General features: G+C 40.8%; 3 protein-coding genes across 4 annotated transcripts; all 3 read left to right on the top strand.

The window, feature by feature from the left end:
• The first annotated feature begins 11 nt into the window (after positions 1–11).
• Positions 12–17,410, top strand: LOC148851835 (putative methyltransferase PMT12). The gene is made up of 9 exons (XM_088946240.1): positions 12–1,016; positions 3,287–3,436; positions 3,535–3,805; positions 4,039–4,149; positions 4,515–4,674; positions 6,563–6,820; positions 7,044–7,166; positions 16,646–16,723; positions 16,917–17,410. Exons 1-9 carry the CDS (start codon positions 324–326, stop codon positions 17,122–17,124), a joined length of 2,052 nt encoding a protein of 683 aa, XP_088802366.1. The 5' UTR covers positions 12–323; the 3' UTR covers positions 17,125–17,410.
• A 1,921-nt stretch (positions 17,411–19,331) lies between these two features.
• On the top strand, positions 19,332–23,470 carry LOC148851834 (uncharacterized). 2 transcript variants are annotated; one of them, XM_088943315.1, is made up of 3 exons: positions 19,332–19,611; positions 19,919–20,547; positions 23,336–23,470. In XM_088943315.1, the coding sequence occupies exons 1-3, from the start codon at positions 19,462–19,464 to the stop codon at positions 23,337–23,339; spliced, it is 783 nt and encodes a 260-aa protein (XP_088799441.1). In that variant the 5' UTR covers positions 19,332–19,461; the 3' UTR covers positions 23,340–23,470. The 2 variants fall into 2 exon arrangements, with proteins under 2 accessions (XP_088799441.1, XP_088799440.1); XM_088943314.1 differs by lacking the exon at positions 23,336–23,470 and having other exon boundaries at positions 19,919–20,608.
• Positions 23,471–23,683: 213 nt separating this feature from the next.
• On the top strand, positions 23,684–25,455 carry LOC148851833 (uncharacterized). The gene is made up of 2 exons (XM_088943316.1): positions 23,684–23,851; positions 24,699–25,455. The coding sequence occupies exons 1-2, from the start codon at positions 23,684–23,686 to the stop codon at positions 25,329–25,331; spliced, it is 801 nt and encodes a 266-aa protein (XP_088799442.1). The 3' UTR covers positions 25,332–25,455.
• Positions 25,456–25,682: the final 227 nt, after the last annotated feature.

Below are 25,682 nucleotides of genomic sequence, written 5' to 3'. Positions count from 1 at the left end.
GCGTAATTATCATTCAATTATGATGCAGTTACACTTCATCGTTGTCACTACTGGAAATTCCCGTTTCATCCACAGTCCATCGCACAGAGCTTGCGCAAAGTACTCTCTGGTCTCTGCAACCGATAACGAGATCAGTTCTAGCTTGCCACCTTTCGAGTTTCGACAGCCATATTAACGAGCACTCTCTAATTCTTCTGCCAGTTTTCTTTCTCACACAAACAAAACTTTGGATTGAAAGAGATCAGAAAATATTCTGAACTTTCTTCTGAACAAGCACTCTCTAATTCTTCTGCTACTTCTCTGGAAGAAGGGTTCATGAAGCCATGAAAGGATTTAACATCCCGGAATTCCTGAGAGCTTCTTTTTTCACGAAGGTCTCAGCTTTCGCTCTCATTTCCTTTGCTCTGTTTTACCTCGGAAGGCACTACTCAGATGGGTACCAACAGCTCATCTACTTCAGCTCCCGCCAGCAAAACCCTGTTGTTGCTCAAACCCCATCTGTGGCTCTTTCTCCCAACGCCAACAAAACGTTTAGTCTTGCTTCTATCACACCCAATCAAACTTTAGAGACGACGAATCCTCCTCTGCCACCACCACTGCTACCTACATTGACGTTGCCGCCGCCACCACCACCGGCTGCCGTGGATAAAACGGGGATTTTGGATGAGACTGGGACGATGTCGGAGGAATTTGAGGTAGGTGAATTTGATCCGGAGTTGATTCAGAGTTTGGGCAATTTGAGTCGACAGGATGGGAGGGGGGATGATGGAAATGGTGGCGGCAGCGGAGAAGTTAAGGTTAAGCTTAAGATTGAGAGATTTGAGCTGTGTCCGGAGAGTATGACGGAGTATATACCTTGTTTAGATAACGTAGAGGAGATTCAGAAGTTGAATTCGACAGAGAAAGGGGAGAAGTATGAACGGCATTGTCCTGGGGAGGGGAAGGGTTTGAATTGTTTGGTTCCTGCGCCTAAGGATTACAAGAATCCCATTCCGTGGCCGAAGAGCAGAGATGTGGTACAAATCATACATTTCTCTTTCAATTGGTAGATCACATTTCGATATTGTTCTGGTGTTCAATTACTTCAATTGTAGTCAATAGTATGATCTTGCAACTAAATTCCTTGTTATGCAAGCTCTAATGTTTTAGCTTTCTAACATTTTACTGTTCTCCATACTGAAGCGAAACGATAGATTTTCCGAAGCCAGTGAGGGAGTTCTCTTAGTTATGCTCTAGGTCTAGTTATTGGACTTACCCCTGTTTTCTACAAAAGTTTCAGTCCAGCATTTGTCTGTAATCTCAGAGCTGTGAATTTGCATTTCACACTTTTCTTGTTGCATGTGAAACAACTGTTGCTGTATAACTTTGTTGGAAAAATAATTAGAATTTATAAGCATGCCAAAAGAATGTGAAAAAAGAAATAAATAGAAATTAATATTTTATTTCAAAGGCCATATGATTGATTGCTTCGTTTCCGGTGTTTCTTTAATGCATGGAGTCTGAAGATGCAGTCCCCTCACCTTATGTTACAGTACTCTTGTATATTGGTAGCCCGTCTTACACTTGATAAAAAATGTACTTTCCAGAGAAGAAAATAAGGTAATGGAGAGAAAATTTTGGCCTGAAGGTGGAAAGTATGTTGGATAAGGTTGGACTTAAGTCCTGCAAATATCAAAGAAAAATAAATTGTGATATTCATTCAAGTACAAGTTGGTTTTTAACCATGAGTTTACAGATAAAGAAAGTCTGCTTGCAATGTGTGATCAATTTACAGTCAAGTGTTTGTTCTTCACAATTTATTAATTAAATTGTAATCAGCTTCTAATTATAGATCTCTCTCATTTTTTTTCTAGTAATTTGTGCCTTTTCTTTTCCAAAACAATATTAAGATTGAAGCATGAACCATCTATATTAAATGATATAAGATGAAATTTAATGGACAAAAAAAGGTGAGTTTTCAATAAGGCTGCATTTGTTTCCGGTGTAAATGCACTTTTACACCGATGGAGTTGAGAAACGATGGTTCGGTGTGAGTGTAAAGTATGGACCGGCCATTGTACCCATTTACACTTGTCCTGTTTGGTTATATCTTGTTGCAGCGGGAGATTTATCAGAGAGGGAGGGAGGGAGAGAGAGAGAGAGAGAAGGGCGGAACCGGGGTGTAAAGATCTCCCTTCTCAGAAGCTCGGAAGAGAGAAAGGGGCAAAAAGACAGAGCCACCAATGGGAGCAAAACGCCCAGGAACGACGAGATGCTGCAGCCATGGAGGAGCAAAACGCCCAGAAGCAGAGAACGCCCATCTGAATTGGCCTCCAAGTTCCCCCAATCAAACCCCGTTGGAGGTGGTGGCGGTGAAGGAGAACGCCCAAGTAGAGAACACCCATCTGAATCGGCCTCCAAGTTCCCCCAATCAAACCCCGTTGGAGAATTCCCATCTGGATTTGCTCCGGTGCCGATAGAGAGTGAGCAAGCGAGAGAGAAGGAGAAGAGAGAGAGAGAGAGCGATGTAATAAATACATCGACTTCACACCTCTACCAAACGCAGCCTATAGGAAATTATACTACAGTTAGTATGACTAAAACATATACAAATATACATATACCTAAGGTAGACCAACCAGAAGCTTTGTTGTTTGTGATAGCCAAATTTTAAAATAAACTAGGAAACATTATCTGCATTTTGGTTAACTAAAGTTTCAAATGAATCTGTGTTTTATTTCTAATCAAAATTGGGCTTTTGCCATTTCTTTCTTTGCGTTAATATCCATTTAAGAATCATTACTAAGCATGAAAAACCGATCATATTGTTCTGCAAATAATATTAGTTCCTCTAGTAGGAACTTCTTTCTATATGTGGAAAGTAGTCTTGTTTTACAGGTTTCTGAACCTTCCAAGTTAGGCAGTTTCTGTTTTTTTCTTTTTCTTCAGAGAATGCTGCATTTTATTTTAAAACTTCATTCATTGGTTTAGTTAGGATTCAGGAAGCCTAACTGCCTAACTTTCCACATTCCATTCCCTTTTTATCCTATCAACCATCTCATATCTTCCAAAACATTCAATTTGAACCTTCTATCACCATGAGCTAATTTGTTAGTCAACATTTCCCAGGCCCCTGTCTTAAATTAGTTTTTTATTTTTTTTTCATGTCTTTAATCAGTTGTTAAGTTAGTCAATCCATTTCCTGTGAATGACTGTGAAAAAGTTGTTTTCACTATTTCTTGCATCTTCATTTTTGACCATTTGGTACAAAGACATTTTCTTTATAAACTTGGGAATATAATTACAGGTTTGGTTCAGTAATATACCACATACTCGTTTGGTCGATGATAAAGGAGGTCAAAATTGGATATTGAAAGAGAAGGATAAGTTTAAATTTCCAGGAGGTGGAACACAGTTTATCCATGGGGCAGATCAGTATTTGGATCAGATTTCACAGGTGTTTCTCTTTCAAATTTCAGATTTATTAGGAGACAGATATGTACTCATTTATGACTGTCTTCCTGCGTGACATCATTTGTCATTTTCTCTATTCAGATGGTTCCTGATATTGCATTTGGTCATCATACCCGAGTTGCCTTGGATATTGGTTGTGGAGTAGCTAGCTTTGGTGCTTTTCTTCTTGCACGTAATGTGACCACTCTGTCCATAGCACCAAAAGATGTTCATGAAAATCAGATTCAATTTTCTTTAGAGCGTGGTGTTCCTGCTATGGTGGCTGCTTTTGCAACCCATCGTTTGTTGTATCCCAGCCAGGCTTTTGACTTGATACACTGTTCAAGGTGTAGAATTAATTGGACCCGAGATGGTACAGTTTGTTTATTTCACATTTGAAGTTCAAATCACTTTTGTTATTTTAAAGTCTTATAATTGGAAAATTTAAAGCACCATTTAGACACAGCCATAAGTATGAAAGTTGCATGAATACCTCCATAGACACAATGCATATACATTGTATGTTTGTCTCTGTTGAATGCTTGATTGGCATATCTTGTCTTTTTGGTGCTGATCATGCTTCCTTTTTTCCTGTTTGTTGTGAAGATGGAATTTTACTTCTTGAGGTCAACAGGATGCTAAGAGCTGGAGGATACTTTGCTTGGGCAGCACAACCTGTTTATAAACATGAAGAGAACCTACAAGAACAATGGAAAGGTAGCTAGCCAAACATATGCTGTCAAGCTTTTGGGAACTTATCATTGACAATGCTGATTGTAAGGTTGCATTTTGAGGAAGCTTGCATTTTTCACTATGGTAGTTTAATACTTTAATGGAGCTGTGGAGTCCATGATTATCATTTTATTGTTTGTGTCCACGGTCCACCCCTTTCTCCTCATCCTCCCCCTCCATTTGTACAACTTCTCTATGTTGCCAATGGCAATAGTTGAAACTACATGTAAAAGGATGGCAACAGGCAGAACATACTAAATGCATTCAGCTTTCCAATTCCATGATAATGGCTTTCAGAGTAACCCTGTCTATGCTACAAGTAATCAATGTTTTGGTTTATTTATGTACAGAGATGGAGGACCTTACTTTACGCCTTTGTTGGGAGCTTGTGAAGAAGAAGGGATATATTGCCATATGGCGGAAGACTTTAAACAATAGCTGCTATATCAGTCGTGATGTTGGAGCCCAACCACCACTATGTGATCCCAGCGACAACCCTGATAATGTTTGGTATCTCCTATAGCATAAATTTGTATGTTTTTGTGAATGCATAGGAGAAGAGTATTTGTAACACTAGAATGAAAATACTAAATTAGGAATCAACTCCTGATGTTTAAGGTTCTATCCCATGATCCATTCTTTAGTGCAGAACACATAAGAGAGAATTGCTGGACACTTTAATGCATAATCAAGTTATGAATTATTTTGATTTTTATTAGATATTTTATGATATATGTATGGGCCATTGCTTGGTGTATTGGTAAAATCTCAGGCTAGCAAGAATGATAATACTGGTTCAACTCTGAGAGCAGCCATTTTGTGCAAAAAATGCCAAGGTTAGGTCCACTCCTCCAACGTTGGGCAATGATCTGTTATTTTCTGATATATGTAAATTTAATTAACAAATAATATTCTCGATAAAGTGATTTGGAGAGAGTTAATTGAATCCTTCATCTGAAAGATTGGGACCATTAGTGTGGTTTGCCTTCCAAAGTTTGGCTCCATGCAACATCGTCTCCTCCCATTTACTTCTGCCACTAGACCATTTGTATACTGAAATCTTGTTTTCAAGAATATCAATGACACTATATACTTCCTTCTCCAGAGGCTTAGGAAATAGAAAGCCTTCCTGAGATACACCACTTTTCACTAAGATCATATACTGTGCTCTAGCTATTGGAGAAAGATCAAGGACAAGGACAATAATGACACTGGGATCAAATTCTCCTGAACCATGCCATCCCTTATGGATCGTTTTCCTTATCTCTATCTAACATTTTCAATAGTCAATTAACCCTGTAGGTTTGAAACCTGTGGGTATTCTTGTTTCCTTGTATGTGGATCCACCCCTTCAAACTTGGGTGTATTTGTAATTTTGTTTAAAATATACTTTTCCCTCTCTCATCCCATGATACAGCTTAATCTTTTTGCAATAGGGCCGAGCTCTTTATCTGTTTTGTGGAATCATTTGCATGGACTGATGTCAGAGAAAATCCATAAAGTATTGTGAACTTCTACTTGTCCCTCCTCTTGTGCCACCAGAATGGCTTCCAGCACCTCTTATGGGATAGAAAAGCATGGTAGTCTGTAATAAATTTGGAAAAGCATGAATCTCCATAGAAGGTTCCTTGTAAACAGAAGAGACTCACCTTTCAATAATAGAAGTAGATGTAGAAAAAAATAAAAAAATGGTGCATAGTGGATGTTGTATTTTTCAAGTTTCTGTGTAGGGTTTTCCGTATTAACAAAGAAGGTTTTGTTTACTCAGGAAGTTTGGTTCTGCAATTAGATTAGAGAAGAGATTTTGGCAATGCCACAGGGTCTTAGATTGATGCTTTAACTGGGATTTTAGAGGTTGGATGACAAAGTGATTCTAAAGTTGTTATCAGTTGACTACACAAAGGTTCTTATGACTCCTGGATCTTAAATTCTCACATCAGACAAGCCAAAATCCTCAGCTTCCAGAATGAACATCTTGTTCAGATGAAATCCAAGGCCAGCCAACTCTTTGGCTGATAATATTGCCAGGGGCAGGGTAGAGAAGTGTGACTTCTCTCCCATGGTAGGTTGTTGATTTGTATTGATTGTATCTTTTGGCTTGTTTTTGTTTGAGGGTTTGTTTTCTTGTCTCTTCCTCACCCTTTTTAGGAGAGTTGGATTTTTCATTTGTTGATTAGGAGATTTGGATCCATCTAGTTATGCATTATCTCAATGCGCTACCTTGATTTCAGTTTCTTGTTCCTCAATTGTAACTCTATCTGCTTACATGATTATTGTTACCATTTACATTGTAACTCTCTTTCTCTGTCTAGGAAAAAGTCTCTATTTCTCTCTCTTGTGTGAGCACATGAAAGAAAATGGTTTAACAAAGCTGCCACTTTTGTCATGCCTCTTGCAGGTATGTTGGTCTTAAAGCATGTATAACCCAACTACCTGAGAATGGATATGGAGCTAATGTTACTTCATGGCCTGCTCGCCTGCATTATCCACCAGATAGGCTCCAGAGCATAGAACTTGATGCTTATATATCCAGAAAGGAGTTATTTAGGGCTGAATCAAGATATTGGTATGATATAATAGAGAGCTATATTCGTGCTTACCATTGGAAGACATTAAAGCTACGGAATGTGATGGACATGCGAGCTGGGTTTGGAGGGTATGGACTTAGTATATTAATTTTCTTTCTATATCACTTGTGAAGTATTTCACATTTTTTGGTACTATTTTTTCTTTTGAGAAAAGGTGAAGCATTATATTTGGTTCTTATTTATTCTATCAAGATAGGTAAAGTTTTTTGTTACTTATTTCTTCTATCAAGAAAGTTGAATATCAAATGCTCTTATTTTTTAATGTTTGGTTGAATGTGGAATTCATTTCAGGTTTGCGGCAGCATTACATGATCTAGAGATTGATTGTTGGGTGATGAATGTTGTTCCTGTTAGTGGGCCTAATACCTTGCCTGTTATATATGACCGTGGATTCATAGGAGTCATGCATGATTGGTATGCACATTCTACTTATTGGCTTTAAAATATTCTTCCTTTCAGTTCTAGTGTGCTGCTCTATGACTACGTGGTGCTTTCTGGATCAAAATGCATATTGCTATCTAATTTTGTTGATGAATGGCTCATAATTGATAATAGTTATGTTCTCATTAGAAATTATTTTGTAAGAAAAATATAGGGGGCCATTACCTAATGTATAAAGGGGAAAAATGAAGAAGATGGTGAAAGAACACCAATTATCACAAGAAAAAATATTGTGACAGTGTTAGTAAATTTGTCTAATCATATTATAATTTGAGGCCATAAGTCAACATTTCCTTCACAGTGAACAGGACAATGAAACTATCCCTTCATTATATATTTTCTGTGTGCAATAGATAAATTCCTACTTATATGTAGCTCCATAGAGTGAAGAAGAGAGGGCATACTGAAAAAAATTCTCTTCCTGCAAGGCTGAAACCTTCCATAAGTTGGATAACACATGGCAGGTGCACTATTTTCCGGCTACTATATTGCAAAGTCCTTTTCCCTAACACTGTAAATCAAATAAGAACAGTGCAGTTCCTTTTTCTAATAAACTTCAGCATAGTGATCATGAAACTATTAAACGATACATATGGAAAAGCTACCAGGAATTTCTAGGTGCACAAGAGCCATTTTATTTCCAGGGAATATCTATGATTGAGGAGCTAGCAGTCCCCCCAGCCCGACCTCCATGAAACTATCCTAGATCCCTTAGTTATGGAGAAATCAACTGGTCAGAAAATCTACATCTAGGTTGGATACTATGAAAAGTCCCAGTTGTCTATTCCAGTTGTCTAGGATCTAATTCAGAAACTATGAAGATTCTAGTTCTGTAACAAGTATCCAGGATGCTTAAAATATGGAGACCTCTGAGAGTCTGAGGGAGGTTTTTGGGATTGTCATTTCAAATTGACTTTCAAATTCTTTACATTACACTTGTCCAAATGATACACAGAAACACTCATGGACTTTATAACACATATTGAAGTTCTCTTGGGACAAATTTTCTTTCAGCATCTTATTCTATGGTTTTGTAGTTTATTAGCCTTATGATATCAGCAGATTCTTTGGTATCAGTTTAACAAAATGACAAAAAAAAAAGTAGAAAGCTGATGGTCAGAATTCAGAAAGCCTAATATAAGAGTAAATGAGAAAACATGTTTTAGTTTTTTATTTCCTAATACTCCATAGTATGTTGTTGACCAAGTTTATTCAATGATAAGATTGCTGTTCTATAGATATAGTGGTGCATTCAGAGACAATTTGTTGGTTTTGGCGCCTATTCAAGGCATGCATTTAGATTGTCTAAAGATTTGGGTTTTCAGACTTTTTTTTTTATCAATAACATTTTCATTAATTCACCAAAGAGGTTACATAAGGAAGACAAACACACTTATCTTCCAAGTACAATCAAGAAAACAAAAGAATAGGTAGAGACAAAAAATTACAACTTAGCCCAAAACATTGAATCCCTTTCTGCCCCTTGTTTAGCTAAACCATTAGCTAGAGAATTGGCTGATCTTTTGACCCAGCACATTTTAACTTCCATCTCCCGCACCAATTACTTAAATTTCCTCCTCCCGTTACTGTACCTCCATAAACCATTGCTGTCTGCATTCAGCCACCCTATCACCACCTCCGAATCCCCTTCAATTAAGAGTTTTCTGATGTTCATCTCCTTGGCTTTCTGGACTTCTTTCATAACTGCAAAGATCTCAGCTCTAAGGGAGTCATCCACTCCAACTGGGCCTGAGAACAAGGCAAAAATGTCCCCATTCTCATCCCTGAAGACACCCCCAATCCCTGATTGTCCAGGGTTCCCCCTACTACTCCCATCAAAATTTAATTTCATGAACCCAACAGGTGGAGGTGTCCAAGACACACTCATTACTGACTTGGTCTGTGTGCATTTTGCTATTTCACCCCACTTCCTCAATATGTCATCCACTGTGTAACCTGTGAATAGTTCCAAAGATTTCAGCCACTGTACAACCCTAAAATGAATGATAGCCTTTAGTTCTTCCACCCCTCTCTCAGTCGTTGAGAATATCTTGAAGTTTCTTTCTTCCCATATTGTCCAACATACTGCAGCCCTCAAACCTCTCCACATAGTCCTTCCCCTTTTCCTACGTCACCTGAAGATAGAAGAGGAAAAAAGGCCCTGCAGATCTGATGGAGGGTTCCATCTACACCCAGAGAGGGAAAAGGCCCATTCCCAAATTGACCTCGCAAAATGGCAAGACACCAGTAGGTGAAAACCAGTCTCCCCATTTGCTTTACATAGAACACACCAATGGGGTGACAAGCAAGTATTGGGTCGCTTCTTTTGGAGTAGATCACTAGTGTTGAATCTTTCCAGATAGGCTTCCCAACAAAAACTATCAACCCTAGGAGGGATTGCTCTGCACCAAACCTCATCAACAAGGAAAGGGGGGGTTATAGGACTGGTGGACTGGCTTAGGACCTTGAAAAAGGAAGCACAAGAAAAGAAGCCAGTGGGGGTAGGGGTCCAAATTCTAGAGTCGACCCTTATGGGGTCTAAGACAACATTATCAATAAGTTCAAGAAGGCTCAAAATATTAGCAAAGTCTGAATCCCTCAAGGCCCTTCTGAGACCCAAATTCCATCCAAGCCCAGAATTGGAAGAGGACGGGGTAATGAAGGATGAAACTAGCTCATTTTTAAGATCAGATATAGCATACAAAGAAGGAAACTAATCCTTTAGAGGGGCATTCCCCACCCAAGTTTGTTCCCTGAATTTTATGGAGTTACCGGAATTCGGATCATACTTGATATTGGGGGAGAATACTGGAAGTAGATTGTGAATGGTTTTCCAAGGAGAAAAGCTTGTAGTCCTATCTTTGATTCCAGCATCCTAACTATTGTGCACCAGCCCATGTATACTTGCTACTATTCTAGCCCATAGCTTCTCCTTCTCCAAGGGGAACCTCCACAACCAATTCTCTAGAAGAGCTATATTCCTTCTTCTAACATTCCCGAGCCCCAAACCACCACAAATTTTACTCTTGGACACTGCCTCCCAATTGACTCTATGGTCCCTCTTCTCTTCTCCCGGCTCCCACAAGAAGTCTCTCATAAACTTCTCCAACCTGTTAGATACCTTCACTGGGATTTTGAACACAAACAGAAAGTAGATGGGTAAATTAGCAAGCGTGGCCTTAATAGTGTAACTCTTCCACCAAGAGAGAGGTAATTCTTTTTCCAAGAGACCAATCTTTTTCAAACCTTTCTACCACTCAGTTCCAAAAGCTCTCCCTCATAGGGTTGTCACCTAATGGTAACCCTAAGTAATTCAATGGCCACCCTGACACTTCACACCCCAACACTTCTGCACTCTCCCTGATCTTTCTCTTCTCCATATTCACCCCTGCTACACAACTTTTCCCAAAGTTCACCTTCAAGTTAGATATTTGCTCAAACAGTTGTATCACCAACTTCAAGTTCCTGATAAAGCTCACATTGCCACTTTCATAGAATAGAATCGTGTCATCAGCAAACTGTAAGTGAGTGAGGGGGGTTTCCGTCCTCCCGACTCTCCAACCTCTAATGAGACCCCTCGAGTCTGCTCTGTGAATCAATTTCCCCAGGACCTCCGCAATTAGTATGAACAAGAAAGGAGAGAGAGGGTCTCCTTGTCTTATACCCCTACTGGCTGGAAAGAACTCTACCACTGTCCCATTCACTAGCACTGAATAATGACAATTCCGGACATAACCTATGATCCAATTGCACCATCTATCACCAAACACAAATTTGATCAAAACTTTCCTCAAGAATTCCCAGTCCACCAGGTCATAAGCCTTTTCCAAGTCCAACTTATAGACCACTCCCTTCTTTTTAGCTTTCTTAAAGTTCTCCACACTCTCATTAGCAATTAAGGTTTGATTAGTGATTTGTCTTCCACTCACAAAAGCTCATTGATTTTGTGCAATGATGTCTGGCAAAACCTCCTTCAACCTCAATGACAACACCTTAGCAATGATCTTGTACAAGCTATTAACCAAGCTAATTGGCCTAAAGTCCTTAGGGTGGGAGGCATCTTTCTTTTTTGGAATCAGAGCTATAAATGTAGAGTTCACACCCAAATCAAATATTCTTTCCAACCTTCTCTTGTTCTCTACCCCTACATCTGGCCAATCCAAACCTTCTACCCACACCTTTCTACTTACCGGCCTTCTTAGAATGGATTTAAAGTGCTCCACACAAGCCCCACCTATCTCCTCTTGTTGTGTTAACTCAACTCCACCTACTACCAATTTGGAGATAAAGTTCTTCCTTCTCCTTCCAACTACCAAAGAGTGAAAATACCTAGTGTTTCTGTCTCCCTTCTGCAACCATTTACACCGAGATTTTTGCCTCTAGCTTATTTCCTCCTTATGCAGGCAATCCTCTAACTGTCTTCTCAAGCCTCTCCTAAGTTCCTTATATTCCTCTCCAAATTTTCCCCTTTCTTCTTTAGAGTCAATGTTTTCAAGTTGGTCCATCAGCGTTTTCTTTCTTTCTTCTAACCTTCCAAACTCCAAAAGGTTTCACTCCTTAACCTTTGCTTTCACAAATTGTAGTTTCTTATGGTATCTTATCCCCTCCCAATCCACCATTGGGTACAGTCATACCACCACTCCCTTACTTTATTGGTAAACCCAGGGTAGAGTAACCACATGTTTTCAAATCTAAATGGGGCAGGTCCTCCACTCCTTCTTTCCTCCTTTCAAATCACTATGGGCCAATGATCCGAGGTCACCCTTGGGAGAGCTCTAGAAGCGAAGTTTCCCCAATGTTCTTCCCAATCCAAAGAAAACAGGAATCTATCCAACTTAGAGCAGATGGGACTAGATTGGAGATTTGACCATGTAAATGTTTTGTGGGCTAAAGGATTCTCTTTAAGCTCAAACACATCCACAAACTTGTTAAACTTCCGCATGCTTTTTGTCACCCTCGGATTAATCTTATTGGTTTCCTTCGAGTATCTGATCACATTAAAGTCCCCACCCACACACCATGGCCCATCCCACAGTCCTCTAACATCAACCAATTCCTCCCACAACTCTTCTCTCTCTATTGTCATTTGGTCCATATACATTTGTGAGCACCCATACATAACCATCCTCTTGTTGCTTAAACTTCATGGAAACCGAATACTTCCCAGTCAGCTCCTCTAGGCCTTCAACCGCATCCCTCTTCCACATTGTTACAATCCCCCCCCCCCCCTGAAGCACCCCACGAAGGAGCAACCACCCAACTAATCCCCTTGGCTTTCCATACACTCCTTGCCCAACTACTATTAAACTCCATTCTCTTGGACTCCTGTAACAGAACAATATTTGGGTCATACCTCCTTATCACCTCTTTTATTGTTGCTCTTTTTCTTGCACTCCCTATTCCCCTCACGTTCCAACTAAGTATCTTCATTTCCACTTCTTTCTTGACTCCCTCTCTACCTACCCACTACTTTCCCCCTTTTCTTCTATCTCCTGTTGTCCCGAACTTCTTATCCCCTTCTACATCTCTTTTCAGTCTCTCTACTTCACTCAGCTTCCTCTTCTTTGTTTTTATCTCCTTCTTCCTCTTCTGTAGACCTTCTTTCAGCACATTCAGATCTTCCAGCCTACACCTCATCTTCCCCACAAATTCTGCTATCATGTCCTCTTTCACTGAATCCTCCACCCCTATCCTTCCTGCACTTTCCCCTCCAACTCTGCCCCCTGCCCTTCCCTCCTCATCTCTGGTCCCACTCCTCTTCTCTCCTCTCCAACCATCCCCCCTCTCCTGTTATTTGCCTCCAGTCATGTTCTCTCCCCACATTCCTCTCCCACTCTACCCTCCTTCCTTTCCTTTCTCTCCATTGACCCCTCCCCTCTTCCTTCCTCCCCATCCCTCCTCCAAGTCAGAATTCCTTCAACTTCACTAAACACTTTTTCAATGATTTCCCACACTTTTTCGTTCCTATACCTCCCTTCCCGCTCCTCCTCACAGTCCTTCACTTCCTTCTCCACTACCTCGGACAACCCACCATCTAGCTTGGCTGCATATTCATGGGCTACAGTACATGGCGCTGGTATGGAATCTGGAACCAAAGACACAGGAGACACATTAGTAGCACAAACCGAATTCAATTTGTTACCTGGGAATGATGGAAAGGTTGGAAAAGGACTGTTCCCGGCCTCCCTCTCTTGTTCCAGAGGTTGGTAAACGTCTATCTTCTTGAGTTGGTCGGAAAGTACTTCTGTCCTTTGGTTACTTTGGTGATCTCTCTTCTCTACCCCTGAATCACCCCTAGGAGGTGTGTTCTTGCTCTGCTTCAGGTTCTCCCGATTTGCCCCTTATGTTGTACCTTGCACACTCTGGAGTCTTGGAGATGAATTAGTTTGGTTACAACCTTCACCCTGAAATAAGCTTGCAAAATTCCACCCATCCATGTCACCTCCGGCATAGCCACCTTCGTCATTTACACTGCCCACGCTGGTACCATCATTTGAGCTTTCGTCCAAATCTTCATCTTTCTCACTGCATTGCACCCAGCCTTCATCCGCCTCTTCCCTCTCTTCTGCTCTTTCCCTTGCATATCTTGGATTCGGCTTGTCTAAGGAGCGTCGCAGGGAGCTAACCTCCTCGCAGTTCCTGTGGGGGACCCACTGAAAGTTCCCCTTCTCCAACTTCCGCTGCTGCGAGCATTCCCCATCCATTCTCGCCATTTGGGACGACAATAGACCAAGTTCATTGTCTAGTAATGGCCTATGTTGTCTCTCCTTACCCCGACCGACGTGACAACTTAAGTTATCACGTGGGTCATTCGAAAAAGACCTGTGTTCGGTATTAGGCCCGTCCGACCCACCCACGTGACCACTTAAGTTGTCACGTGGGCCCTTAAATGAGTGGCCCGGTTCACTTTCCAACCCGCCCAACCCACCCACGTGACTTTTTAAGTTGTCACGTGGCTCTTTCAAATTTGTCCCGGTTTAATCTTCAGCCCGCCTGACCCAACCCACCCACCACCTTCACCGGCTGGGACCAAGCCATTCTACTCCCAGAAGCAATCTGCTTCTTTGTCACATCAGCATAAGATGAAGAGCCCGCCTTAATTTTGTTTAATTCAAACCCATTTGAATTAATTTCCTTAAATAGGTTGCCTATCGTTTGGTTTTCCCCAGCCGACACAGTAACCCCAGATTTAACCTTCATCTGCTCTACCTTTTCACCGCCCTCCCTCTTCCCTCCACGTGTCCACCACCCTGCCATCTCATCATCTTCAACCTTAGGACCTCCTTCCCACCATGACCGTTCAACTTCTGAAGCCACCCACACCTTGTACCAGGCTTCATCCGAACAGATATCAAAGAACCTCAGCAAGTTCTCGTGTCTAACACCAGCAACCTGTAACTCCACTGCACTCAGGTTACGTCTATCAGCCTTCACTAAAATACCTCCCAGGCTCTGCACTATATACTCAAGAACAGGGTCCCGCCATAGGTGAAATGGAAGGCCTATTAGCTTCAGCCAAACACACCCATCTTGAACTTTGACTTCATTGCAGATTGGGCTTCAGTTCTGAACCTGTATCAGACCTCCATCCGCCACAACTGCTTTGAAGCTTAGTTCCTTGTTGCCTACACCAAGCACGGCTTTCGTCTCTGTAAAAGGGAACAGCATCGCTTCATTCTCAGCACCTATTCTCCTGCAACTGTACTCAGAACCTTCTTCCAATCTGTCACCCCTTTATCAGCCACTAACACCATTATTTTCTTCCATTCCTCCTTCCCCACTCCTACCAATATTCTTCGATGAATAGAAGAGCAAGCAACCACCATTTCAGGACTCAAATGGCCTTGCACTTCTACACACCCAGAGGTACCAATCGATGCTGCCTCCTCTTGAGTTTTTTGACTCAGGTCTTCAAGATTTTGGCCAGTTGCCTTCCCTCCATCCACTTCCTTCTCTTCCGAAGCTACAAGGTAAGACTGCAGCACCTGCACAAAAGCCATCCACCCTTTCTGCAATCTCCCTTCTGGCACACAAAGCATTTGTTTTCCATTTGTTCCAAAAAACTCCACCACAGTGACGAACCACCCCTTCTTGTTTCTATTCAGTTCTGTTACATATCTCTTGCCTGGAACTGACATGGAGTTTTTCCAACCATTCACCTTACCAGAGTTGATAGCCCCATCTACGAAACCTTTCATCCATGCTATAACTTCCTTTGACACCAACACTGTCGCCCTGTTATTCTCTCTGATTTTCAGTACAACCTTGCATTTGGTCCTTTCCTCCTCGGACTTGAACGTCTTGGCTTCGATCGACACCTCACACCTCCATCTTCCTACTGCTCTGAATCCTCTCTCGTCCTCCATCTTTACTCTGTAGTAATATTTGAAAAGGAGAGAGAGACAAATTTGAATCTCTCAAAGGAATCTTCTCCTAAAATGGTCATCCCTTGGTCCTGAACTCTTTGGAAGCCAATGCACCAAAATTCTGCCCCATCCTCCACTATTAGCTCCTATCAGGCAATGAGCAAACACCTTTGGTGCAACTCTATGACAGACAGTTCGTGCTGCCGAAACCCAAAAATCCCATCAACGGCTGTCTGGCTTGGTCAAGTCTCCGGAGTCCGGACTGATGGTTGCTACATCCGGCGGATTGTAGGTACTCTCGACGGGAAAATCAATGATCCGACCATGCAAGATTCAGCGGTGCCTTACCCTGTCACGAACTCTAAACTCACTCAGCTCAACTCTCTGGTCCACTGAAAGGCTCTTTCGAGCTTTGGAAATCGACAAAACACCACCGCCGACAGGAAGACGGCACCCAAAACCAAGATCAGAAACCCGGCATTTCGTTTTGATTTTCTGTTTACCCGCATCCGACAACAACAACAAAAAACAGATCTTATACTATAAATCCATACAATTCAGAGACGAAGATCGAATTGTGTGTATTTCTGTATCACTGAAAGCTCAGAAGAACAGTGTGCGTGAGGGAGAAATCAAGAAGAGAGAATAAAAAGAGTTCCACGAGAGGAGACCTTGGTGACAACGGCCACCAACAGACAGGATTCAAAATGGGTTTTCAGACTTAATACCTAAGAACACTGTTGGATTGGTTATGATACTAGAATAGACCAATGTTTTCAACCTGCCATCGACCCAGCTGGTCAATCTGATGACTGCAATTCCGATTTAGGTCAACGTATAACCTTCCATTAAAAAAAAAACTATTGACTTGCGCAATGACCTAACAACCCAGATGGTTAAGCAGTTGATCCATTTACAAACCCAGAGGGAGAAGTGATTAAGCCTCCAGGCTGGGCTTTAAAACATTGAAATAGACCGATGGAATGAGGTTTTTTGTGTTTATTTTTATTCCATTGGTTCATTTTGGTGCTTTCACAGGATTTTGTTATTTTGACCTATTGTTCTGATTGGAACTTCCTTTATCAGGTGTGAGCCATTTGATACATATCCAAGAACTTATGACCTGTTGCATGCGTCGGGTCTTTTCTCCATTGAGCAGAAAAGGTATTGATTGGCATCTCCCTTATTGAATGTTGTTTGCCTGCTTGCTTCACTCTTAACATGGAAAAACCCTCTCTTCATTGCTTCTTTCACATTCCATCATTATTGTATTTATTTTCCAGATGCTTCATTCTTTTTTTGGAAAGGTAAAATTTTAGACTTCTAACATTTTATATTTATTTTAAACTTGTTACAGATGCAATATCTCGACTATCATGCTCGAGATGGATCGGATACTAAGGCCAGGTGGACGTGTTTATATTCGTGACTTGAGGTCTGTTATAGATGAACTTCAGGAGATTTCAACAGCCATGGGTTGGCATGCAGTAATATATGACACAGCAGAGGGGCCCCATGCAAGCTGGAGGATCTTGATGTGTGAGAAGTATCTGTTGCGTCCTTGAAATGTTTGATTGTAGAAAAGCAAGTTTCCCTATTTGCAGATTTTATTGATCAACCCTGTGAAGTACAACCTTGCCAAGCTAAGGTGGACGGTGGTGCTGCAACAACCGATTGGGGTGCTACATACATTTGTTGTTCTGTTGAGTTGTTCGAAGCAAATATTGTGAAGATTTTCCAATGCAACTTACGTTGTATATTTGTGTTGACTGCTACAGAATGACATTGAGTTCCTCCATCTGACACTGAGAGGAACAAAGAAAATAAGAAATATATAGTCTTGAATCCTAAGTATTACTGATTTCTTACAACTTGAACTTTGGCCTAAAATTTTGAGTCTAGGTATTTCGAAGTATGGTTTCTGGTAATTGAGTCGGGAATCCGGATTAAGTGCACTTGATGGTAGTGTCGGGAGCTGTTCACTAACTTGAAAAGATTAACTTGAGTTACCAAAAAAGAGAAGAAAAGACTGACTTGAATGGATTGTTACAGGAATTCCAAGCCACTCATGCTTTTGGATGGGGAAGACTTACATGGGGTAGGTCTTAATTGGACGAGAAGCTTGCTTTAGTTTTTCTGAGTCTTTTGTTTCACAGTTCCAATAAAAATTGGAATTGTAGGAATGGGATTTCATTTTTTAAGGGAGGGGTAGGGAATGACTATTCTCTCAAATGGAGAAATGATATTTTAACAAAAATGGGAACGAGAATCCGATTTTGTGCAACCAAACAGTTAAAATCTAAATAGTCCATTCCAGTTCCAATTCCAGACCCCTATTTTCACGAACCAAACGGGTAGTTCTATATCCCAAGGACAACAAGGGATATTAGTGCCTGGGTGTAATGTAAATCAGAACGTTGGAATGACCGTATCACAGGTCTATTGGGAATGATCCATTGCGATTACAGTGGCCTCTCCATGTCTATCCAACTGCACCATTCGGTCTGCTGTTAATCCGAGGTCCTCGTACTGGTACTTCCCTTCTTTCTGATTACATGCAAAGTTCACTCGTCTATAAAGTATAAACAGTACAGTTCCTCATACATGGATCTCATGGCGGGAATTGGGTCGAGCCAAAGAACCAAGACTCGACCTGCCAATCTGTCATTTTCCTTTAGTCGGATGAAGAAAGACAAGAAAATGATGCATTAAAAGAGGGGGTAGCCAGGTGCAATGTCAGACAAGAAAATGATGCATTCCAATCCGGAGCAGAGGATGCCGGTGCTTATCCCCAATCCAGAGATTTCATCGAAGTAGAGGATGCTGATGATTCTCCCCAGGTGTAGTCGGTGCTTCTCCACAATCCGGAGATTCCATTGGAGCATAGGATGTCGCTGCTCCTCCCCCAAGGTGTCACTGTTGTGACTATGTTATTTATGGAGAGAAACGAGGAGACTTGGACTCGAAGGACATTGTTGCAGAGGTTATTTTTTTCCCTTCCTACGTCGATGCTGTGCTGGAGATTACCGACAAGAAGTAGAATCCAATGTTTCAGAGGTTGAATCGTTTTTGTCTCTGGGTTGCGGGTCACCAGATTGATTGATTGGATTGAACGGTTTACACTATGTCACGTCAATGTATATATGTATTATATATATGTTTAATATATATATATATATATATATATATTAACAATAAATAATATATAAATATGTTTTAGATATATTATATGTATTATTTTTATATTTAATATATGTTTTTATTTTTTTATTTATAAAAATATAAAAAATTATAATTTGAGGTAAAAAATGTTTTATTTTTCACGAAAATAGCAGGGCAAAGCACCTGTGGCTCTGGATGTATAGATCTCGAAAAGTTGCCAAAAAAAAATTTCACATGTCCTTCGAAAGTTTTATATACATTGAGTGTGCAATTTGTGACTTGTCACTAGGTCGAATGGATCAATTGTCAAATCAATCGGGTTGAAAAGGTTCTTGACGAAGTCAACAATTTTTTACCGTTCGGCAGGTCTTAACTAAACCGAACTTAGAATCTTGATCGGGTTACAGTTCGATCGATTGGGTCAACAATGGGTTGGAAGCATTGATAAAACCGGCCTATGCCCAAAATAGAGTTAGCATCATTTGCCGAAATCGTAAAAGGCATATATTAGGAATTTTTGAAAAATATAACAATTAGGTGATATCATATATGAACCGTTTATAATAGAATGTTAATGAGAGGGGAAGTTTTATCGCCAATTGTGCAGTGTCAGATCATACCGTTGGAATGGTGTTGGATCGTATATTGTTGACACGAAACATAATGACAAATATTCCTTATTCCTTCGTATAACATTGTGATTTGTGAATTGTGAATGATAGTGGTAGAGAGAGAGAGTCATGGCTGGATTGTTCGACAGACAGGCAGATGTTTATGTAGATGCAAGGCCGACTTATCCGAGCGAATGGTATTCGATGCTTGCGGCTGTCACCCCTCGTCGGAGTTTAGCATGGGATGTTGGCACAGGCAACGGCCAAGCTGCTCTCGGGGTAAGTAAAAGCCCTCTCCTCCCTTTGATGGATCATTCCTCCTCCTTGCATCTATAATATAAAAGTTCAATTCTGTAATCAATTTATGCACCAAATCTGGAGATATTTCAAGTTTAAAACCACCACTCACATCTGATTGTTTAGGAAAAATAAAAAAGTTACAGATCATGATGATGCTCAAATAACTGCAATGAAATGACAGTGCAGAGTTCAAGGAACAAACTCAAAAATAGGTTTATTAATTTTATTTTATGTTCTTTTTTTATAGTGGGGTTTCTTTACAATACATACTCTGTTCTGCAATCAGGTCGCCGAGCACTATGAACAAGTGATCGGAACAGACGTGAGCGAAGCGCAGTTAAAGCGAGCCGTGCCACATCCCAGAGTCCGCTACGTTCACACTCCACCTTCCATCTCCGATGAGGAGATAATATCAGTGCTAGGAGGTGAAAATTCAGTAGACCTGGTCATTGTGGCCCAGGCTGTTCATTGGTTTGATCTTCCCAACTTCTATTCGCTTGTGGCTCGCCTTCTGAGAAAGCCAGGAGGGGTCCTAGCCATTTGGGGCTACAATGACTGCACTGTTAACCCAGGGTTCGATTTAGTCTTTAAGCGTTTCCATGACACTACACTTGATTTCTGGGATCCAAGGATTCAGCACATATTCGATGGTTATTCTACACTGTCCTTTCCTTTCGAGAGTGTGGGCTTAAGATCAGAGGGGAAGCCATTGATGCTAGACATGCCCAAAGAGACCTCGTTTGATGGATTTATAGGGATGGTTCGGTCATGGTCGGTGGTGGGTACAACCAAGGAACGCGGCGTTGATTTGTTATCTGAGGAAGTGGTTAAAGAACTTGAGATTACTTGGGGTGGGTCTGAGTTGATCCAAACAGTCATTTATAAGGCTTTCATGCTTGCAGGAAAAGTTAAGATGTAAGTTCAGTTGTGTATTATATCTATTTATGATGATCTCATTATCATTGTGTGTTTGCAATCTTGGATGCTTGCATCTCTTCTTGCTTTTGTACATGAGCCAAATCACCTGGAATTCTGTAGCTTTGGGTTTGGATATTTTTTTCGTATAGGGTTTGGAGTTTTTGGTAAGGCCCCCATTTTGTATCGTATTGAGCCGCGGGCAGGAAAGCCCATTTTATAGTTTTAGTGGCCCAGGTGGCATAGGTCTCCTCTACAATAAGCGGCAAATGCACCACTTGGTCCTAAGTCATCCCCCACCAAATGTACCAGAATTCTGGTGGTAGTAGGATTTGATTCAAGTTTCTGCAAGAGTCAGACATTGGAAACATCTCTCACATTGTGAGGTTGGTGTGAAGAGCCATATGTGAACAGAAAAATTCCAATTCACCATTATAATAATGAATATATATTTTTTTATTTGGGTAAAACCTGATTTATAATAAAGTCAGTACTTTGGGTCCCAGTTAGTTGGTAGGAATAGGGGTTTGAAATCAGAATAGGTTATTCCAATTTCAACGGGTGGAATGGGAATCCTATTCCTATCCTTGCTAGAATGACATTCCTCTAGGGAATAGTCAATCCCTGCCTTTCATGGAAAGAAATCTCATTCATACTGATTCCACTTCCTATTCCCATTTCTGTATGGACCAACCAGACTATGGCAATAGACCATTTCAATTCCGATTCCGACTGTAAACCAAACAGACCCTTGGTGTAATATAATATATCTGGGTTGGCTCGATTTTTTTTTTATCGATTCAGACCAGGTGTGAGGTGTTCCCTAACATCAACCTAAATTTTCTCATTAACAACTTGACCTGTTCATGGACCAAGCCGGGCTTTTCCCAAATTTTCTGAAGTTTTGATTAGATCTAAAATATTACTGAAGTTTTGTTTAAGACCAGTGGTGTGGTGGACTTGGACTGTTTGGGTGGAGGAGGTGGAAGAGGGATTCAAAAGAGAGAGAAAAGGCCAAAAAAGGGAAAAGTTGGGTTAATAATAAAAATATTTAATATATATAATATTATATAATATATACAAATATTTATATTTTTTATTATATAAAATAAAGTCAGCCTGGGCTCGGGGCTGGCTTTTATGATAAATCCTGAGCCCAGCCCAAAAGAAGTGGGCTTAGTGTTTTGGGCCCGACTACAGGCTCGCAGTCCTAAGAGTATGTCCAAGCCCAGGCTGGGAACAGGCCGGGCCGTCGGGCTACCCGGCCCATGAACAGGGCTATTGACAACCCCCACTAATAGACGAAATTAGGTAAGTTTGGTCGTAAGAGGGAGAAGCGAATGATCATGCCCAACGGAAAATATTTGACTGTCAATGGGGCTCTTTCCATATATCACGCAGGGAAAAACCTGTTAACAGTCCAGGCTGTCGAACATGGACAGCCAAAGTTTCCTTGTGCCCAACATTACACAGAATCTTTTTCAGAATATAATATGTAGTAGTTAACCCGAGGCCCAAGCTATTATGGTTGTTTTTCAAGAGGCGGAGAAGATTCCCAGTAGGCCACTACAGCTTTCAACTGGATAGTTGAATTGTTAATCTTAATCACATGCATGGTTGTGATGTAATTAGCCTATAATCTATAATTAAAACTGTAATCGTGTATATGCACTTGGATTATTAGAATATTTTTTTCTCATGGTTTAAGATTATTATATTATTAGCTTATTACTGGATCTGTGAAGTATGATGTGAATATCTAAGAGGGTGTTTAACAATATGGTTGATTTTGTTTTTTTAAATAAAAACAACTGCCACATCAGCAAAGTTGTGTTGCTTTTGATGATGAGGTAGTTGTTTATTTTCTGAAAATACATCCTTAGTTTCTGCTTCTTCTAAAAATACATCCCCCACCCACAAAAAAAAAAAAAAAACTCTGCATCTTTGTATTTACAGTTTGTTAACTAATCAAGCTTGGATTCTTGCTTCTGTTCTCGTATGAATCAACTTGCCTAAGTTTCTACCAAACAAACACATAAAATGTCTTCAGCTCGAGATAAATCTGGAGGTAAATGGGCAGTTGGCCACACCCCATTTATTGACATACACCATTGTTGAATAAATGGATGTGCTTGTTTTAATCATTTTGATAACTAGCAAGTAAACTCATGTGCAGTGCGTTGAATAAAAAAGGGTTGGTACTTAATCAGACTCAATCCATCTACTTTATACACTTGCTTTATTAGAGCTAGAGAGCCATAAGGAGATTTAAGAGAGAGAAGTAAAGCTTAAGAGGATTTTTGATATTATGTAAAGACAAATAATCATAGTCGTTTCAACAGTTGCAACTACATCTAGTGTTCGATGCTTGGATGGGTTTCATGCGGTTGTGATGTCAATAGGGGATGTTCTTGTTTTGCAAGGTGCCAATCAGCTGATTGGTAAGGTCTTCTACTAGTCATAGCAGAGACTTGGGGTCGAATCCCACCTGCACTTAAGTTAGAGGGGTTATGGATTGGGGGATGGGCTATACCCCATTGTATAACCCTTCACAAGATATCCAACTTTTCCTTCAAACCAAACACAGCCTATATAAATCGCTAAAAAAAAAAAAACTGATGAGTTTAATTAATTTGCGGTGCAAGTAAAGGTTTTTAGATGCATTGAACATATGCATCATCCCACAAAGCAGCTAGGCTTCATACCACCCTATTTCAATCCATCAACCCTTTCTACTAGACAATCTTGTTTTTATTACGAATTACATCAATCTTGTTTCTGCATGCAGATAACCATAGAAATCCAAGAAGATTGACTATTGACTTCTATCTATTCCATCACCCTGGAGGCCTAACCGAACAAAAGTTGCATCTATCTCAGGCATCATTTTCAACCTTCCAATGCAACCCAATACGTCATAGCAGACGTCATTTCTCCCTCAAGTTGCAATCTGCAAGCAGAAGTCATGAACCTTCTCGGCAAAGGAGTAGATTCCTTTTGAGTTTTGAGTGAATAAATAACTCCATATTCTGACATGCATGTTTATCTCTACTTCTGTTTACAAGTGGATTATATATATAGTTGCACTCAGTATAGCTCTTCTCCATCAAAACCCATTTAGCCATTTCCCATTTCTATGGGCGTGGGGATCGAGATGGCTGGTTTGTTCGACAAGCAGGCAGATGTGTATGCAGATGCAAGGCCCAGGTATCCCAGCGATTGGTATTCAATGCTTGCGGCTCTCACTTCTTCCAGGACCTTGGCATGGGATGTTGGCACTGGCAACGGCCAAGCAGCCCTTGGGGTTAGTCATCATCCTCTTCTTTTCAACTTTGATCCTTTTATTTTGGGGAATAAGCTCCCTTAGGCTTCTTCTCTAAATTGACCTACCCTTCCCCTATCATGTAGAGGAGTTCATATCTCCCGATGGTGATATGGTCCTGGATGATGTTCTCAACTGTGGGGCGGAGATATGAACTCGTAGAAAAGATACCTATTTGATCTTATTAAGGGACTCTGGCTACATCAGCCAATAACGGAACCTGGATTTTTATCAAGATGATTTCTTTCTTTTATCACATAGAGTCATGCCAGATGAAAGTCTCATGCACAATTTTGAATGGGTCTAGAGGCAAATTAAGTAAGCACATGAGTGAGCACATAATAGCTGTGTGACACATGGCTCAGTTAACCTTTTATCCTCTAAGACAGAAATTATCCAGTATTTTATTATTTTTGTCAAAATAATTAAAAATAAAAACAATAAAAAAAGAAAAACTTAAATGAGAGAAAGAAGTGAGGAATATCGAATCTTCTTTTGGACTGACTCTCCTACTCCTTTCTGTTGCTTTTGAAACTAATTGGTTCGGATTCAGTCACTTGGATTTTCGATATTCCTTTTTATTTCTCATCAAAGACCCAGTTCAGACAAGGGTGTTCTTCAAAACTTTAAGGAGCCATGCCCCAGGTTCCGCCCATGACATCAGACTCAGACCAACCATTTCCTACAGTTTTCCCAACTGATAATAAATATATTGATAGGTCATCCATCACAACTAGACAGTACTGTATACACTGAGGCAGGCTGTGTCCTGTGTCCCTCTTTCTTTCTTTCTTTTCTTTTCTTGTTCAAATGTTTTGTTTCATGGCAGCTTGCTGAGCACTACGAGCAAGTGATCGGAACAGATGTTAGCGAAGCCCAATTGAAGCTTGCCATGCCACACCCTAGGGTCCGCTATCTTCACACTCCACTCTCCATTTCCGACGACGAGCTAATCTCTTCGTTGGGCGAAGAAAATTCAGTAGACCTGATCACTGTGGCTCAAGCTGTGCACTGGTTTGACCTCCCAAATTTCTACTCGCTTGTGACTCGGCTTTTGAAGAAACCAGGAGGGATGGTAGCTGTCTGGGGCTACAATGAGTTTGCTGTTAGCCCGATCTTTGATCCAGTCCTGAAGCGCTTCCGTGACACCACAATGCAATTCTGGGATCCACACATTGGCTATGTGTTCGATGATTACCGCACTCTTCCCTTTCCCTTTGAAAGTGTAGGCCTTGGAACGGAGGGGAAGCCATTGATGCTAGACATGCAGAAGGAGACCTCATTTGAAGGGTTTCTGGGGTTGCTTCGGTCATGGTCTGCAGTCACTACAGCCAAGGAACGGGGCATTGATTTGCTATCTCAAGGAGTGGTTAAAGAGCTTGAGAGTTCTTGGGGTGGGTCTAAGCTCATCCGAACAGTCATCTACAAGTCTTTCATGCTTGCAGGCAAAGTTAGGCTGTGACCTGTAAAAGTGTAAACTGTGATGTGAATCCAATTAATTAAGCGTTACAATATCATACTGTGATTGTAATTGATCATGCTTGGATGCTTGCTTGTGTTGAATTGAGTTGCTTATTAATTTTCTACCTTGGTCTCTTCTACAAGCGATGAATTCTCAATTCCAGCTGCCTCCGGTGTCTAAATATTGAGGCTCTCTTGTGATTTGTGATGCCACAGTTACAGGCTTTCTCTTGTAATCATCAATTGGGGACGGGAACCGATCCATTGATATAAATCCTGGAACTAGAACCTACGGGTGGATCCATCGGTATAACCATTGGTGGGACAAAATTTCTGATTGTAGGTGGTCTTC

Source organism: Nelumbo lutea, chromosome 5 (assembly GCF_056320005.1).
Source record: "Nelumbo lutea isolate HS-2025 chromosome 5, American lotus-T2T, whole genome shotgun sequence".
Taxonomy (NCBI): domain Eukaryota; kingdom Viridiplantae; phylum Streptophyta; class Magnoliopsida; order Proteales; family Nelumbonaceae; genus Nelumbo; species Nelumbo lutea.
Note: the sequence above shows the minus strand (reverse complement) of the source record. Positions and strands in the feature narration are given on the sequence as shown.

What these genes read in the sequence shown, in the direction of transcription:
- LOC148851835 (XM_088946240.1), top strand. Translation starts at nt 324, where the DNA reads ATGAAAGGATTTAACATCCCGGAATTCCTGAGAGCTTCTTTTTTCACG. An exon ending in ATTTGGATCAGATTTCACAG is followed by an intron (nt 3,437 to 3,534) that starts GTGTTTCTCTTT and finishes TTCTCTATTCAG; the next exon opens with ATGGTTCCTGATATTGCATT. An exon ending in CCTACAAGAACAATGGAAAG is followed by an intron (nt 4,150 to 4,514) that starts GTAGCTAGCCAA and finishes ATTTATGTACAG; the next exon opens with AGATGGAGGACCTTACTTTA.
- LOC148851833 (XM_088943316.1), top strand. Translation starts at nt 23,684, where the DNA reads ATGGGCGTGGGGATCGAGATGGCTGGTTTGTTCGACAAGCAGGCAGAT. An exon ending in ACGGCCAAGCAGCCCTTGGG is followed by an intron (nt 23,852 to 24,698) that starts GTTAGTCATCAT and finishes GTTTCATGGCAG; the next exon opens with CTTGCTGAGCACTACGAGCA.
- LOC148851834 (XM_088943315.1), top strand. Translation starts at nt 19,462, where the DNA reads ATGGCTGGATTGTTCGACAGACAGGCAGATGTTTATGTAGATGCAAGG. An exon ending in ACGGCCAAGCTGCTCTCGGG is followed by an intron (nt 19,612 to 19,918) that starts GTAAGTAAAAGC and finishes TTCTGCAATCAG; the next exon opens with GTCGCCGAGCACTATGAACA.